At 42.2% G+C, this 17506-nt stretch overlaps 2 protein-coding genes across 3 annotated transcripts; one reads left to right on the top strand and one right to left on the bottom strand.

Moving 5' to 3' along the window:
- The first annotated feature begins 334 nt into the window (after positions 1 to 334).
- rps14 (ribosomal protein S14) lies at positions 335 to 2435 on the top strand. Of its 2 annotated transcripts, none has more exons than XM_074672649.1 (5): positions 335 to 405; positions 1612 to 1763; positions 1897 to 2058; positions 2146 to 2222; positions 2328 to 2435. In XM_074672649.1, the coding sequence occupies exons 2-5, from the start codon at positions 1615 to 1617 to the stop codon at positions 2393 to 2395; spliced, it is 456 nt and encodes a 151-aa protein (XP_074528750.1). In that variant the 5' UTR covers positions 335 to 405; positions 1612 to 1614; the 3' UTR covers positions 2396 to 2435. The 2 variants fall into 2 exon arrangements, with proteins under 2 accessions (XP_074528750.1, XP_074528751.1); XM_074672650.1 differs by lacking the exon at positions 335 to 405 and adding an exon at positions 416 to 486.
- A 1611-nt stretch (positions 2436 to 4046) lies between these two features.
- On the bottom strand, positions 4047 to 15717 carry chm (CHM Rab escort protein). Its single transcript, XM_074673149.1, has 17 exons — positions 15603 to 15717; positions 15017 to 15083; positions 14616 to 14688; positions 14378 to 14502; positions 14169 to 14281; positions 13975 to 14036; positions 13634 to 13780; positions 13394 to 13510; positions 13198 to 13309; positions 12882 to 13104; positions 12023 to 12100; positions 8691 to 8798; positions 8270 to 8333; positions 7625 to 7721; positions 6670 to 6768; positions 4720 to 4865; positions 4047 to 4602 (listed from the first exon to the last, which is right to left on the bottom strand). Exons 1-17 carry the CDS (start codon positions 15652 to 15654, stop codon positions 4360 to 4362), a joined length of 1926 nt encoding a protein of 641 aa, XP_074529250.1. The 5' UTR covers positions 15655 to 15717; the 3' UTR covers positions 4047 to 4359.
- Between the last annotated feature and the right edge of the window lie 1789 nt (positions 15718 to 17506).

Genomic DNA, 17506 nt, shown 5'->3' with positions numbered 1-17506 from the left:
TTGAGTTCATGTTTATTATAGTTCTGGTAAACACAAAATTTTTACAAATTCTTACAGTAAAATGAAAACAGCAGAAGTCTATATTAATAGAATAATAAAGAATAACACTTCTCCATACATTCCTCTGTTTATTTACATCGCCATGTTTTGTGAACAGATCACTTATATTGGCGTGATATTAGTGTTATTTATCACTGAAGATAATTACATAACATATAACATTTTACTTTTAAAATAATGATAAATAATATATTATAAATGCATGTTTTGTTGATCTGTTCCTGCTTTTCGTGACCTCTCCGCGCGGTGGCAGCAGCTTCTTCCCGCGCCAGCTCTCCTCATCTCAGCCCCCGGAAGCGGAAGTTCTTTCTTTTTTGTAAGTGCTCGATACGGAGACACACAGAGGTGAGTTCAGTGTTTAATCTAAGTTAAATCTCCTATTTAGGCGACCATCCGGCCATTCTACTAACCCAAAGTTAATCTAAGGTGATATTTGTATCCGTCCGTATCGGTATTTTTGCTCTATTTGGAATTTTAGAGCGTCAAAAGATAATTTTCTGTTCCGGTTTGTGTCTGAGAGGGGCCAACAGGCCGTTCTCAGACACAAACCGGGGCAGGGAAACATCCCATAATACGCACCATTATTTAAAACTGAGAGCAGAGAGAGGTGGTTTATCTATGCTGAGAGTGATGGTGTTGATATGTGGTGTTTTATTTCATTTTCAGGGTAAATTGTGCAATTCTGTGTAAGCGTTGGACGGGCAGAGCTAAGAGGCTAACACTAGCATTACGTCTTATTGCGATGCCTTATCCGTTATTTCTTAAATAAAAAAAATGAGTCAACCGTCTTTTTTACGTTCTCAGACTTTCACTGCACTAATGTTCCAAATAAAATTTTTACCTGTCTGTACGTACTGATCCAGGTGATAGCTTCTTGCACTGTGTTATAGCATCAGCTACCATGTGACTGTTTTCAAATCTGCTGGTTCCATTATCGGACGGGACTGAGGTCTGTTTGATTCTGAGTAGTTTGATTTCGGGATGGAGAATCCAAAGAAGTGAAATGGATTTGAATGGTATCAGTGTTTAAGTTGCACTGTCAAGAAGGTTGTTTGTGTGTGTCTATTAGAGAGCTGCAGAGAATGAACCTCCATCAGTGTCAACAGAAATCTGACTTCCTGCAGTTTATGAATGTGAAGTTTCAGTTTTGTGCAAAATTATATTCTCATACATAAATAATATACACGTTACATGTGTCAGTAGAAGGATCACATGGTTAGATCTGTAGTGTCTGACCTGAAGCTGGTCTTTCTGTCAGAACTGAGCACTGTGTGTAGAGTATCTGTGACTGTAATCAGATGTGCAGCAAACATTTGTCTGACAGTGTAGATTTGCTCATGCTGCTGCAGCCATCCTGAGCCTGTGAATGTGCAGACTTGAAGCACAAGTGCGTGAGCTACTCTGTGTGTCGGAGGAGGTGATGCTGTGATAGTTTAACTATCAGGTGTGCAGAAGTCTTCAGCTGAATCTGTAGAGAGGCGCTCTAATCTGATGTACAGCTCTGTGTAATTGCATAAATATCCTTAATCATCTTCCTCTGGTTTTGGTCAGACGATGGCTCCCCGTAAAGGAAAGGAGAAGAAGGAGGAGCAGGTCATCAGTCTGGGTCCTCAGGTGGCCGAAGGAGAGAATGTGTTCGGAGTTTGTCACATCTTCGCCTCCTTCAATGACACCTTCGTCCACGTCACTGACCTCTCTGGAAAGTAAGTCACACTGAATAGGCTCTTGATGGTTCCTGAACACATCCTGATTTGCTGTGTAGTAAAGCATAAAGTTTTCAACACTAAGGTGAGAGAAAGTGTGGATCTGCCCTCTGATTACCTGCTGTCTCTCCAGGGAGACAATCTGCCGTGTGACTGGTGGGATGAAGGTGAAGGCAGACAGAGACGAGTCGTCTCCGTACGCCGCCATGTTGGCCGCCCAGGACGTCGCTCAGCGCTGCAAAGAGCTCGGCATCACAGCGCTGCACATCAAGCTGAGGGCCACCGGAGGCAACAGGTAAAACACCCACATTCACTTTTCAACACACGCATCTGTATTTAAACACAGTAATAACCTGTGAGTGTGATCGTGTCTGTGTTTCAGGACAAAGACTCCAGGTCCAGGAGCTCAGTCTGCTCTTAGAGCGCTGGCTCGCTCCGGCATGAAGATCGGACGTATCGGTGAGGAAACACTCTGAAACACACACTCACATCTGCTTCTTACAAACTCCAGCCCCCTGACTCTTTCTTTTTTCTGTGTGTTTCTTCTTTTGTTGGTGTCTCCAGAGGATGTCACTCCGATCCCCTCAGACTCAACCAGGAGGAAGGGCGGTCGTCGCGGTCGCCGTCTGTAAACTGCAGCAAAGATTTTCTGACAATAAAAAGTTTAAAGTGCGCCCGTCTGCAGCGAGTCTCTGTTCACCCTCTTCACTAACAAGTCTCTGGTTTTTCTGGTCAGTTTCAGGTCAGTTCACCCTGATGTCTTTTTTTTACTCACCCAGTTTGAAAGATTTAAAAAAAACAACTGGAGTTAGCGGAGCTCAGACTGGTTCTCAGCTCTGAGTTATTACCTTTATATTACCTGCAGGATTTTTTACCTATGTCTGAGACTGTTAAACCTGATCTATGAACTCCCTGAAGCTAAGTGTAGATGATACAGACCAAGTTAAATCACTCATATGTCAACTTAACATACTTCAAAATAAAGTTAAAAATCATTTTTTCAAATTTCACCTTATTTCAGTTCTGGTCATACAGCCTAACTTGATGTCAAGTGGGCTGGACCAGTAAAATCTCAGCATTAATACCTATAAATAACAAGTCCTTTGGTGTTGAAAAAATGCAATTGTGTTGTTAAAATATTTATATTCAATTAACTATCCTACAAAACATTTCATGAACAGCTTGAGATTTCTTTAGATTACAGTTATTTTACAAAGACAAAAAACATTGAACCCCAGCCAGGTATTTGGAGCCAAGGTCTATAAGTTTACACTTAAAAACTCAATCAGTTTACCAAGATCTACAAGTTATTTTAACTTTATTTTACACATCTGTGAGGTTATTCTGACCATACACTGCCTGGCCAAAAAAAAGTTGCCACCAAAAAAAAGGTCACACACTTCAATGTTTTGTTGGACTTTCTCTAGCTTTGATTACGGTTTGCATTTGCTGTGGCATTGTTTTGATCAGCTTCGGCAGTGTCACAAGATTTATTTCGATCCAGTATTGCATTCATTTTTCACCAAGATCTTGCATCGATGATGGCAGAGTCTGACCGCTGCACAAAGCCTTCTCTAGCACATGCCAAAGATTCTCAATGGGGTTTAATGTCTGGACTGCAGTGGTCAATCCATGTGTGAAAATATTGTCTCACGTATTTTTAATAATGAGTTGGACAGTTCTTAACCCAATTTAAGTAGTTTCTGCAGTCCCCTTAGATGCTGTCTCTGCTTGATGCCATTGATTTGACCCTTCTCAAACAGACTAACATCTTTTGCACACCCACGGGATGTCTTTCCACATGGTTGTTAAAGAAATGAGAAACAGCTTGCACCATTTTGGGTTAGGTAACTTTTTAATTCAGGTGACAAGCTAAAAGATAACAGCTCTTGCAGAAATAATGCATTTGGAGGCTCGTACCTATTTGCTCAGCCTTCATGGGCTGAATTGGTACACAGCTTCTGTGTTTGAGGAGGGAGAGCGTGGAGCGCATCTTCTAGGCTAATGCCAACCTGCCCCTCTCTCAACAGCTCATCCAGGTGAGTCAACTCTCAGGTGTAGAGGAAGCAGCTCATCTTTGGTTGACTAGAAGGATAAAGTGTGTCTCATACATAGTGTGACATTATCAAGCCTTATTAAACACACATTGCTCAAACAGGCCTGAGGTGTAGGCTTGCAGAGTGTGGGTGCAGTTCAGGCTGTCGGCCAGCAAGAGGCAGCGACGCACAGAGTGAATAAATATGAAAAATTCTTCTCTGAGTCCCCAGGCCCTCACTACCCTTTCATATCCCAGCATGTATCTGCGTCTCAGGGGATTGTGGGGGGGGGTGTTGTATAGCTTCAGGGTTTGATGTTTAATTTGAGGACCTGAAGGAGGACTGTTTAAAGGTTAAAGCAGAGCAAGTCAGAGAGGAGTGGTCATGATGAAGCTTTAATATTTCACAGAACATAAACAAAACAATGATTTAAAAAAAAACAGGAGGCAGAGAAAAAAAAAAACAGATAGAAAAACAAAACAAAGAGCTGAAGGCAACTTTGACCCATAATGCACTGCAGCAGGTTTGGCTTCTGTGGAAGGTTTTAGTGTTTGTAGATATTATTCCTCAGGATGAAGGCTTGGCTCTTCCTCTTTCACCTCCTCCTCCTGTTTCTCTTCCCCCTCCTCTCCTTTCTCCTCTTCGTCCTTATTCTCTCCATCTCTCTCCTCCTCCCCCTCCCCTTCCCCTCCCTCCCCCATGGAGGAGGCTGTGTTGTCTCCGTCATAGATGATGTCTTCAGGGTTTGGAGCAGGAGGACAGAAATCCTCATCTGGAAGAATCTTTTGGAAGATAGACTCGGCCTGTGGAGGAGACGAGACAAGCAGCTGATGAATGAACAGTTTGTCTCTCTCAATTCCTCTCAGTGATGACCGAGGCTACACACAGGTGTGTACAGGATTAAAAGGTTGGTGTCTCACCTGTTTGATGGCGTGGTCGTGTCCCAGAGAGGCGTCCGGTCCAGAGCACACGTACACATTAGATGGCAGGTCATAACCTTCGACCTCCAGCCCTGAGCTGTCGACCATGTTGAAATAGAGACACCAGAGGACGGATGGGTGGTTCTCTGCAGACAGTGGGACAGGTACAGGTAACTCACCTGTGGTAACAAACTCCAGAAACATTTAAAACACAGAAAGGGTTTTAAAACAAAGTAGCTATACATTTTAAAGTTTAGAAACATTCCTGAAAAAACTTCCATTCTTGGTCAATTTGTCTATTTTGTTTGTTTTTTAAAGAGTAAGTTTTTCAATCTGTAAATCAAGTTGTTTGTCTAATGTTTGAATGTTTGTAAATATGAAAGAATAACTCGTAAAACAAACATTAGTAAAGCCCGTCTCCACCAAGCAGTCTGATTCAGATCCGTACGTTTTGGTACGGATTAAGCCTGGTCCTGTTTGCATTTCCACAGCCAACCATGCCCCCTTGTGGTTGCCGGTGTATAAGCCAGATTCTGATTACCACATCAGTTGCATAATAGTGTGACCCCATAGCAGTGCGACACAGTGTACCCCGCTAATAAATCCAACAAAAGAAGAAAAAAGCAACACAGAAAAAAATTGGCATGTGGCTCTTTGATACAAAGCACAATCATCAAGTTTTGTTTCAGAGAAGACTGTGTGCCGCCAGGAGAAATGAAGCCACTGCCGCACGTTAAGTGACAATTTCTTTTGACCAATCAGCGACTGCAGAGTTGTAGCTCCACCTTCCAGGATTGGATCAGTTTAGTCTGGCACCTCTCCAGAAGGGTCCCAAAAGGTGGGACGGATAGACTCAAGATTAGTCAATGGAAATGCGGTGTGCCGTGCAGAGACGAACCAAACTGAACCACCTGGTGGAAACGGGGCTAAACACTCCCCAAAAAAGCTGGCCAATCACAGCAAGCCACGGATGTGATGTCATACAGTGAAGGGGGGGGTTCTAAAATGTCAGACTCAGTGAGATCAAACACTGTGAACAGACTGAATGTCAGATTAACATACGGATACACCAGGGGTTCCCTGCACACACACACAAGCGTATGTTTATGCTCACTATGTACGTTTATACATTTGTTTATAAAAACATGAGGTAAACCATGCATTTGTTCAAACAAACTTTCATACACACAGACAGTGCTTAACAAATGCTTTAGATCACCAGCCCATGTGTGGTGTTGATACCTTCTAGAAAACCAAAATATTTTTTATGTTTCTGTAATGGTTTATCCTCCAGGATGTTAAAGCTATGTAATAAAATATTGTCTTTAAAACTAAAAATAAATTATTGTTGTTGTCCATGAATTTTTGAATGTACTGTTTTACAGAAAAGAAGAAAAAATAAAGCTCTTTTTTGATCGTCACATCACAGTGATCTAATTTTTATTCCTGAACAGAAAAATAATTGTTAAAGTAAATGTTAACGTCTGTATGTGTGGATGCATGAATGTATAGATATATTTATAGATTTCAAGATAATGAATTAGATGTGTAGATATATGGATAATGAATACTATTTTCGGAGTTATACATAATGAATCCATAAACATACAAGTGTTGATCAGATATTTCAAGACGTGGATGTTTAATGAGCAGAAAGAAGAAGAAGAGGAAGTTTTTACAGAAACTTTCAAATGAAACATGACAGAGACACTTCTCTCCTCCTCCTCCTTCATCACCTTTTGATGAATCTCTTTATTCCTGCATTCATCCATCCTCTGCGTGTGTGTGTGTGTGTATGTGTGTGTTGCAGGTTGTTCATGTTATAATTAAAAGCAGAAGAAGGTGATGAATCGATTAAAGATGAAGAGGAGGTCAGAGAGGAGAGAAAGTTGACTGGATGGAGAGACTACTCTTTACCTCTTAGTGTGTGTGCGTGTGTGTGTGTGTTACCTTTGTCAGTTGACTCTGGAGTACAGAACATTCTAGTTACTACAGGTGAGAGGTCTTCGTAGGCAGAGCCAACAGACTGACAGGTGAGGTGGACTAGGTCTACAAAGACAAAGCCACAAGGAGAACACAATCAGATCAGACAAACCACATGACATCACACTCTGAGATCACATCCTAAAAGAGATTATCATATGTACAATCAGGTTATCATCATCATCATTATCATCATCATCATACGCCTCTGGTACTACAAAGAATTTAACCACATTTCATACTGAAAACATTCCAGAGAAAAAAGAAAATAATTACACTGAATTATATGATAATAAAACATCAGATAATCAAACCAATTAGCTCATTAATCAACAAGTTACCTCATTCCTAATAAAGCACTGAAGACCATTCAGGTTGGTTTTATCAGTTTCTAGCAAAGGCACCTAAGTGTGTGTTTGTGTGTCTGTGTGTGTGTGTGTGTGTGTCTTTAGATAGATGGTGTTTTGTTTTAAAGGTGTTATGGCTCACTGACTCAGTAACCAATCACAGAGCAGCATCAGGAGAACACAGCAGAAGAAGAAGATGAAGATGAGGATTTGGACAGGTGGAACACACACACACACACACACAGTCTCAGAGTGTGTTTGGTCATTAATCAGAGTTTCTCTCGGTGGATTCATCAGTTTCTCCTCAAGGACAGGGCAGGATTTTCACACTATCATCCCCTCACGCTTCACGTCTCCTGATCTGTTTCAGATTTTTAATCTCACAAAATGGAGACAAAATCACCCTGCAAATATTAAAACTCTCAAAAACTCCCAAAGACATTCAAGAGCCACTCAGAAACCCTCAATCTGGGACTCTGAGCTGGTCTGATCTAAGGTGAGGTTCCGTAACCTGTTACAAAACCAGACACACACACACACACACACACATACACTCAGGGTAAGATCTGACTCACAGGTTCCTGGCATGCAGGTCATGGTGGATGAGCAGAGCTCCACCATCTTCACTGCTGGACTCCCTGCTGCTACTGGAGGAACTGTTACCATGGAGACCTGATGATAGCCAGAGAGAGACAGGTAAAAGTTTGACCTGAGTTTAAGGAGACAGACGGAAGTCTTTAATGGAAAACCTCCTCCCAGTGTTTAATACCAGATTAGATTCATCTTATTACCCAACACTGCAGGCTGACACACACACACACACACACACACACGCACACACACACACACACACACACACACACACACACACACACACAGCTGAAGATCTATGGAGCATCATAATTCTCTGACCAAACTTAATTCAATATTTCAATATTTAACTCACATATAATTAGCAAGTGTGTGCTTCAAAGTGTGTGTCTATGTGTGTGTGTTTGGATGGATGAATTTGATGATTTTGTTCAGATATCTGACTATTCGTCTCATTCCCCGACTTTCAGATCATTCTTTTTCATAAACATCATCCCATATTTCCTTTGGGCTGACAACACTGAGACCTATAACCTGCAGGTTAGCAGCTCTGTTAGCTTCACAGTCTGTTTGATGCTAACGGAGCCAAAACAGAAAACCACACTGGATTATGTCTTTAAAGAGGTTACCTGTTGGTCTGAGTCACTGGGCAGGATGGAGCAGTCAGTGATCAACACAGCTCTGGAGAGAGACCTAAGGGGAGAGAGGTAAGCAGAAGTATTGAAATATGCAGTTCTAGGAGCATCCACTAGGGGCTGGCTTCAGAAGCAGCAGGAACCACATACACACATTCAAAAAGTACATTTTTACAGCCTGGTTCAAAACATGTTATCAGTCAGAATGAATCATTTTGATCTAAGTTCTTCTAGAAGTTAGCTGTTAGCGAGGAGGCTATAAGCCCACCTCTTAACTCTCACAAAACTGAGGTTAACACTTTCAACACGGTGTCACATGACTTCAAAACTCTTTGTCAGAAATGAACTGATGACCTCACAAAGACTAGCCCCATGTTTTGTACATGGTGGGTGATGGTGACCAGAGTGTCCTGACCTGGTGGGTGAGGCCCCCTTCTTGCGGTCTGCCCCAACATAGCTGTCCTCCATTACAAAATGGCTGCAGCTTATTCGCTGTCCCCTGCTGTCGATTACCGCCTTACACCTGGAGGAAGAGAAGAAGACAATGCAGTGATGTCACTGAACAAGTGAGGAGACGTCTCAAACCACCCACTCACACTCTGATCAAACAGTATAAACACTCTGGATACACACACACACACACACACTCATGCATGCATCCATACATACATACATACATACATGCATACATACATACATACATACATACATACATACATACATGGATGCAAAACAATTTCCTCCAGCTGAACTCAGATAAAACTGAAACCATTGTCCGTGGCCCACAAAAACAAAGAGAAAGGGTTATCAGTCATCTTCAGACTCTCTCTCTAAATGTGAGTAACCAGGTTAGAAATCTAGGGGTGATATTGGACTCAGACCTGAACCTTCTCAGCCAGATTAAATCAATAGCGTCAGCTGCTTTTTACCATCTTAAAAACATTGCCAGGATTAAAGGAATAGTGTCTAAACCTGACTTAGAAAGACTGATCCATGCGTTTGTCTCCAGCAGGTTAGATTACTGTAACGGCCTGCTCACTGGACTCTCAAAATGAGCTGTAAGACAGCTGCAGTACATCCAGAATGCTGCTGCTCGGGTCCTGACCAGAACCAGGAAATACGACCATATTAGTCCAGGTCTCAGGTCTCTGCACTGGCTTCCTGTGGCTCAGAGAATAGACTGTAAAACAGCTCTGCTTGTTTACAAGTCTCTTCATGGTTTAGCACCAAAGTACATCTCTGACATGCAAGAACCATATGAACCAACTAGGTCTTTGAGAACCTCAGGGGGGGGTCTCCTGCTGGTTCCCAGAGTCAGGACTAAACACGGTGAGGCTTAATTCCAGTTTTATGCTCCCAAAATCTGGAACAGTCTTCCAGAAGATGTGAGACAGGCCTCAACTCTGACAATGTTCATATCACGGCTGACAGTTCTGTTTAGCATTACATACAACAACTGAAAGTATTTTATCTGCACTCTCCTCTTTTAATTTAATTAATAATTTTTAATGTTTTATGATGTGATTTTATGCAATGATTTTATTTTGCCCCTATTGTGATTTTATTTTATTTTAGCTGTAAAGCACTTTTAATTCCCTTGTGTATGAATTGTGCTCTACAAATAAACTTGCCTTGCCTTGCCATACATGGCAGTAACCAGGTGTGAGGTCAACGAGGTCTGGAGTAGGGGTCGACCTGCCTCAAGAAATTAAAAAATCCCCCACCCTACCGACTTTTTAATCGCGTCTTAGAACTCATTTTAACTCTTTGGCCTTTATTTCAGTATGAGAGTTGTGTGATCTGTGTCCTTTTATGTTTTTTGACTTGTTTTTATCACTCTTGTTTCTATTTGTTATTTTAATTCATTTCATTTGTTTAGTTGATGCTCTTTTTTGTTCTTACTGTGCAGAACTTTGGTAAATTAAATTATTTTCAAAATGTGCTAAATAGATCATGTGGATTGAATCAGGTCATTTTTTAAAAATATGATAGAAAAGACTGGTAATGTGTTAAGACCTTAAGATGTTAGGATGGAAATGGAAAATGGTGAAAATAATGAAGGAATGCTTAAAAGTCATTGTCAGATGTATTCTGAGTATGAGACACCATTAAAAGGAAAAACAAACCACTTCTTGAATAACATTTTACAGAATGCATTCCCATAAATAATAATCTGCTCTAACAAGCTCACACAAACACAAACACAAACACAAACACACACTTTCAGTAACAACCTGCTCCTCAAAGACAGTTAAAAAAATGAAAAAGAAACTCAACTACTTTAACTGAAAGACGCTTCAATAAAACATCCTATAAAGAAAGGGACAGTCTACCATCCACTCTCTCTCTCTTCTTCTCTCTCTCTCTCTCTCACACACATACACACACACACACACACACACACACACACACACACACACGCACAGAAGAGGTGCTGAAACCTATTATTGGGAATAATGATGCACACAAGGCTCATCCATAACCTCTGTCACACAGACACACACACATTTCGAGGGCCATCAGAAGTAGAAGGTCACACACATAAACATAATAAATGATAACACACACTCTCTCCCTCTCTCTTTCTCTGACACTCACTTACACACACACACACACACGCACGCACACACACACACGCGCGCGCGGGCACACACACACAATCACACACACACACACACACACACACACACACACACACACACACACACACACACACACACACACACACACACACACACACACACACACACACACGCACACACACAGCTTCCTGTGTGTCTGAGGCCTGTTTTAGCATCATTAGCATTTCACACTGAGATTTATTAACTTCACCTCACTGTGTCCCTCTCTGTTCTGTGAGTGTTTGTGTGTGTGTTTGTGTGTAGAATGGCCCACTTACAGATTAAAACCACTAAGCTGAGCAGGTCATGTTTGAATTAGGGATGATGTGGGTCTGAGAGGACCCTGATTGTGTATAAAAAAACCTGTTCCTGAGAAGTCCCTCTCTCTAGATTCATTAATTCCTTTTCTCCTTCCCCTTCCCTCCTAATACACAATGAGTCCTTCAGTTGGAAACCTAAATCTGCTTTCATCAGCTTCATGTAGTATGATACTCTGTGTTTATGCCTCCCAAAGAATTCTGGGAGCTGAAGTTCAGACACTACAGAGAAGAAACAGACAGAAATGGCACAGAGTCTCACTGATGTGCCAACATACTTAAAGGGTAATGTCACCATGACAACAGGAAATGACGGATGATGACCTTCCACAGGTCATCTGTGTGAGTGAGTGTGTGTGTGTGTGTGTGTGTGTGTGTGTGTGTGTGTGTGTGTGTGTGTGTGTGTGTGTGATTGTGTGTGTGTGAAAGCAGTCAATCAGTCATTTAATCAGAAAGTTGGTGAGGCAGCAAATAAAGATAGAGACACACTGACAGAGAGAGGGCAGTGAGGTGTGAACAGGAGGAGGAGGAGGAAAAGAAGAGAAAAGGAGGACAAGAAGAGGAGGAGGAGGATGTGATGAAGAGGATCAGAGGTGAAATTATGAAGTTAATTTCCTCTCCATAAATTGAATATTTCACTGATCATAAATTATCCTCCAATCACGGGAAGGTCACACACACACACGCACACACACCTGTCTACCTGCCTGAGAGGAGCAGTGCACATACCCGGAATCTGATTGGTCAAAGATCACGACATTACTCATGAACCCTTTCACAGGAAGGAGGAATCCAGACTGAAAGCATACCTGTTGGAGTCCTTATCCACGAGCAGACAGGTGATTGAGTGTCTCAGACAGTAGATCCCACCGAACACAGCACACATCCTGAAACACACAAACGCAAGGTGAGAAGTTGAAACTAGATGAACGAGGATAATTGGTCTTGAAAAGTGACATGTCACAGAGCCAATCACAGGGAGCTGTGTGCCTTTCTAACCCACCTGTCACCACCTCTACCCCCATCCCTCATGTCTGTTAAATGGCACAATGTAATTACAGCACTCTGTACACCCCATACACACACAGACAAGTAACAGCAATCTGTCTGTCATCAAACCTTAATTTCAGTCTGTTCGTGTGTGCTTAATTCAGTCTGTTTGTGTATGTGTGTGTGTGTGTGTGTGTGTGTGTGTGTGACATAATCCTGCAGAAGTCATCAGAAAAATATTCGTACTTCAGAATGAAAAACCACACTCTGAAGAAATGAGCTTCCTATGTTAAAACTTGGAGTCAAAGGAAAAGAATGGTTTAAAGGTTTCAGATTTAAAAAAAAAAAAACTGATCTGATTTTTTTCTTCGTCACTGAGCTGGACATTTTGATGCAGAGTGACGTAAATAAACACACAGACATTCATGCACAGCAGGAGTCACAGCCTTGTTAACCTGACTCTTTGTATGTGTGTGTGTGTGTGTGTGTGGAGAGTTCTATCCTCAACAGATCATCTTATATGCAAATGAGATGAGCTCTGGGCGACACCCTCCTTATTAAAATTCATCATCTACTTCAATGAGCCTGTTACCATGACAACAAACCAAACTGCCTCCAGATAGAGGAAGAGAATGAGATGAATATACCAGACAGGTGTGCAGACAGACAGGTCCTTACCTGCAGAAGCACTGAGGTATCTCTCCTAAGCCATAAACAGGAAACAGAAAGGGTGTGTTGCCGTAGCGACCCAAGCAGCGTAAGAAGTGCCGTGTGGAGGCAAGGCCTTCCTCTGTGGGCGTGTCTTCTGTTACCATGGCAATGGAGTGAAGCAGGAAGTGCTCCAGGTTCTCACCAAGCTGCTGATCACGCAGGAACTCCAAATATGGCCGACCGTTGTAGGCTGCAGGGACGAAGGAAAACAATACGACATTACCCACAATGATCTGTGAGGCTGAGTCTGTCCACTATGGATCAGACAGGTGAGGTGTCTCACCTTGCTGCTCTTCTGTCTCCTCTACACAGGAAGTGAGGAAGCGCATCAACTTCCTTTTTTCTACCACCGACAGCTGCCGACTCGCAAACACATCGGCCCTGCTACATGGCACCTTGACAATAAACAGACAGGTAAACACAGGTAAACAGAGAGGTAAACACAGGTAAGCAGAGAGACGGGTGTGTGTTAAACTGACCTGCTCCACCTGTCCGTTGCGGTAGGTGAGTATCCTGGTGACGTTCTTGAACTCTGCGTAGCGACTGACGTTTGATTTGATAAGCAGGTCGACCAATGAGCCACGAGAATACATGAGCTGAAGAGGAGAGATACAGGTGACCAGAGCTTCAGGAGACCCTCAGTGTGTGTTAGACACACCTGTTATGAGTATTTCTAGACCAATTTAAGACGACATAAGAGCCACATGACCCTGAGTTACCTTGGAGACCAGGTCGATGTTGAACCTGCGTCCCTCCTTCACCAACTGGGCATAGCTGACCTTCTTCTTTGTTGGTTCTGATTGGCTCTGAACAGCAGAGGGGGCGGGTTGGTCAGCCTCGGGCTCCTCCCCCTCAGTGTGGGAGGCCTGTGTATCGGATGAAACATCTGTCAGTCATCCAGCTGTGTGCCAGGTGATCTGAAGATATGCCATAAATAATCTGGCTTTCTATTAAAGCTGATTAACATATATATGATCTCAACCACACTCTTAACCCAGGGGGTTTGTTTCAGTTACTGTTAGAACCAGCTGCTTTAGTAATCTGATATTTTTTCCCTCACCTGTTCTTCTCCTCCCTCTGCTGTTCCTTCTTCTTGCTGCTCCTCTGTGTCTTCTTTTGGATCTAAAATTAAACACAAACAGGTTTCCTGAAACAGATTCCAGAGACTTAAATATGTTGAAACGATGAGATTAAAGAGATTTCACAGCAGACATTAGTATGAAGTAGTAAAAGTCACACACTGATCAAACAAACCTGCTGACTCAGCTTCTAATGGCTCTTTCACATCGTCTTCTTTAGCGCCACCTGTTTCTTCTTCTTCTTCTTCTGTGGATTTTGGAGCTTCCTCCTCCTCCTTGTCCTCCTCACTGGAACAGACATAAAGAAAAGCATGAAAAAAATTTTAAACTCATTAAACAGAACCATATAGTACACAACTTCTCCAGTAGTCCATTCAGGCTTACCTGGTGTAACAGTAAACCTGCACATTACTGATGGAGGCAGAGTCTGAGTTTGACAGCTGGATCAGCTCCTCCCCCTCCTCGACCAGGCTCGACCAATCCTGAGCCTCCTCTGGCTGAGACTCCTCCTACAACACACACAAAGGTTTGTTTATTTGTCTTACAACACCTTACTCTCTTAACTATGTCCCAGGTAGAACAGAAAAGTGAGGAGCCAATCAGAGAGCAGCATCGTACTCACATGTTGCTGTTGTATCCAGGTGAGCAGACCGTTAAAGGTAAAGCTGGCCCAGTTGGCTGCATAATAACTCCTCCTAAAACACACAGTTCAGCTGTCAGTTACCTCTCATACAACACTGTGGCATTGTCATCCCCATCCAAGTTCATCTTCCAGCATCACAGGAGAGTGTTGCACTACTTTTTAACACAGGCAGGGGTGGCACAAGCACACACAATCACATATATACACTTGCAGCCAATACATTTTATCACTTAATCTCATTCTATAGTAAAATTCTCAATGTTAGATACCATTCTCCCTCTAAGCTGATTTATCAACTCAGATAAAAGCAGGACTAGAAGAAACTGCTATAATTAAAACAATAATAATAATAACAATAGTTATGATAATACAGGACTAACCTATCCACATGAAGAACTCTCTGTCCCACTCTGGAAAAGGCAGCTGCTACCACAGACTCGGACAGACCTGAACACAGTCAGTGACACAGAATCAATATTCAGTAATAATTAATACCACATCTTAAAAAAACAGGCTCCTGACTGTTTGCATCATAATAACTTCACGTGACACACTGACAGCATCTGTCATTAGCCTGTTAGCACAGCGAGCTAACTGTAACATGGAGCTAAAGCTGTTCGCAGTAAATCACAGTCTGTATCACAGGATCACATCATATGAGCCTGATGTTAGCTCCGGGGTTAGCTCTTGTGCTAACAGAAACAAACAGCAGCTGGACTAGAGCAGAAATTATTATCAACAGCTAACACAACAGCTGGCTGTTAGCTGCTAGCCTCTGTCATTTAGAATGACTTCATCGTAAGCCGCAAGCTAACGCCCAGGCTAGCCCTCACTGTGTCCCATATCGGGACGTTTTAAACCGGGATCCCGGGATGTCTGTGAGCTAGCACTCTCCGGATCGACAACAGACAGGTACAGACACGGGATCCAGCTCCAACCAGGAGATAAAAACATGTGTTTCTCTACCTGTGCCCAGAATGACGACGTCAAATTCAGACGGCAGATCCTCGGCAGCCATGATGCTAACAGGGAAACAGAGTCACGTGACCGGAGCAACCCCGCCCTCAAACGCTGATCAATCAGAGATCAATAATCAGATCGATTATTTCATTAACTTATAACTTTAATAACCAGGTTCACGTTTCAGTGCACTCATAAGAAAGAACAAGGCAGGTTTTTGGATATAACCAAACAATATAATAATTTTAGATCATAACCTGAGAAATATTCTGACACCTTCATCTTAAAGGCAGTTCATTTCAACAAAGTACATGCTAATCTATTTATTATTTTTTTCAAAATCGCTTTTTCAAGTAATTACAGACTTTAGCTCATGTGTGTTTGATGACTGCCTGATTACTGAAATGAGGACCAGGAAAAACTCTTCTTCCGGTGCTTGATGCTCATGCACCCAAACACGCGCGCGCACACACAGAGAGTGAGTGATGTTGAGCCAGAAACACAGTCCGTTTCCTTGTGTTTCGTCTTTAGAACAGATGGTTCCAAATAAAAATACATCCTCTGCTCTCATCCCTCTCCCCTCACCTCCTTTCCTTCTTTCCTTTACTCTTTTACTGTTTTTATACTGTTTCATCTCCTCTTTAGCTTCTCCTTTTTCTTATTCTTCCACCCTACCTTGTTTCATCTACTCCTTTCATTTTTTTTCCCTTATTGTTTTATCTCCCCTATTTCCTCCTCTTCTCAATTTAAAAATCAGAAAATAATCTCTCATACCTTTCTCTTCTCTCTTTACCTTATCTCCCTCTCTCCTCACTTGTTCCCTTACTGCTCCCCTCCACACATTGTCTCCTTGTCTCCTCACCACTAAAACATCCAACAACATGTGATTATCTGATACAGACATGTTTTCATCATAAATAAACCTTTATTTAAATGTAAGTAATGAATCAGAGCTGGTGGCAATTATAAAAAAGAAAACTGACTGTGGTGTGTGTGTGTTTATCTGCAGCCCGGCCTGTCTGTCCGAAAACGTTTGAAGAGTCTTTAAAGGAAACTGAGAGTGTTTTTTCTCTTCAGTCTTTTTGGCGTCTCCTCTCTTCCTGACATTAAACGCTCTTTTGTAGCTAGTTAGTGTGAGGTGTTAACGAGCACCGTGTGCTGATATGACGACTGATCAGCTGCCAGCTCGTTTCCTGTTTGCAGGGGAACCTCCAGAGACAAAGGGAAAACTCAAACCAGTGAAAACCTGGGAAGGGTTTGGTTACAGTCACACCTGCAAACATTTCATCAGTTTAGCGGAAAGAGTGAACCAGTTCTGGTGTGGAGATGGGTCAGAATACTCTATGCTGATTGGCTAAAGACACAAGCTGCTTGTTACCAGACCAAGACCTGTCTCAAGCCTCTAAAAGGTTGTCTTCAAAGAGCCTCTAACTTAACTTTACGTACCATAAATCTAAAGAGGTGTAGTGTGAGTCTGCTGATTTATGTTGCACACTGTAGATAAGCTGGGCGTGTTAGCAGGTAACAGGTAATATGGATGTGATGGCATTCAGGTGTTTTCTGCTGACATTTAATCTGCTCAGCTCTGTAAAGGTTAATTTGATGCTATAATTTGATAATACGCTTTTAATTTGAAAACCAGCTGATATATGAGGTAGAGTTCCTGTTAGCAGCGTCAGTCTCTGAGATTAAAATGTCTGAATCTATTACCTGAGCAGGGAAACAGCTCGACTGATGTTTGTAAGAGGAGCAAATAGTCAGAAACTAAACACTATCCTCCAGTCTGACAACAAACATAACAAGCCAAAACCTGCAGTTCTCTGAGTGTCTACGAGAGGCTGTCTCCAGCAGTAGGTCAGTCCTCACAGAGCTCCATGTTAAAATAAACTGCAGTTCCCTGAGTGTCCACT

This window comes from Halichoeres trimaculatus, unplaced genomic scaffold (genome assembly GCF_033239565.1).
Source record: "Halichoeres trimaculatus isolate MK-OKI-2021-1 unplaced genomic scaffold, fHalTri1.1 fHalTri1_scaffold_6, whole genome shotgun sequence".
In the NCBI taxonomy this organism is placed as follows: domain Eukaryota; kingdom Metazoa; phylum Chordata; class Actinopteri; order Labriformes; family Labridae; genus Halichoeres; species Halichoeres trimaculatus.
Note: the sequence above shows the minus strand (reverse complement) of the source record. Positions and strands in the feature narration are given on the sequence as shown.

What these genes read in the sequence shown, in the direction of transcription:
- rps14 (XM_074672649.1), top strand. Translation starts at nt 1,615, where the DNA reads ATGGCTCCCCGTAAAGGAAAGGAGAAGAAGGAGGAGCAGGTCATCAGT. An exon ending in AGGGCCACCGGAGGCAACAG is followed by an intron (nt 2,059 to 2,145) that starts GTAAAACACCCA and finishes TCTGTGTTTCAG; the next exon opens with GACAAAGACTCCAGGTCCAG. An exon ending in CATGAAGATCGGACGTATCG is followed by an intron (nt 2,223 to 2,327) that starts GTGAGGAAACAC and finishes TGGTGTCTCCAG; the next exon opens with AGGATGTCACTCCGATCCCC.
- chm (XM_074673149.1), bottom strand. Translation starts at nt 15,654, where the DNA reads ATGGCTGCCGAGGATCTGCCGTCTGAATTTGACGTCGTCATTCTGGGC. An exon ending in ATTAGAAGCTGAGTCAGCAG is followed by an intron (nt 14,037 to 14,168) that starts GTTTGTTTGATC and finishes GTTTAATTTTAG; the next exon opens with ATCCAAAAGAAGACACAGAG. An exon ending in GGAGACAGAAGAGCAGCAAG is followed by an intron (nt 13,105 to 13,197) that starts GTGAGACACCTC and finishes TCGTCCCTGCAG; the next exon opens with CCTACAACGGTCGGCCATAT.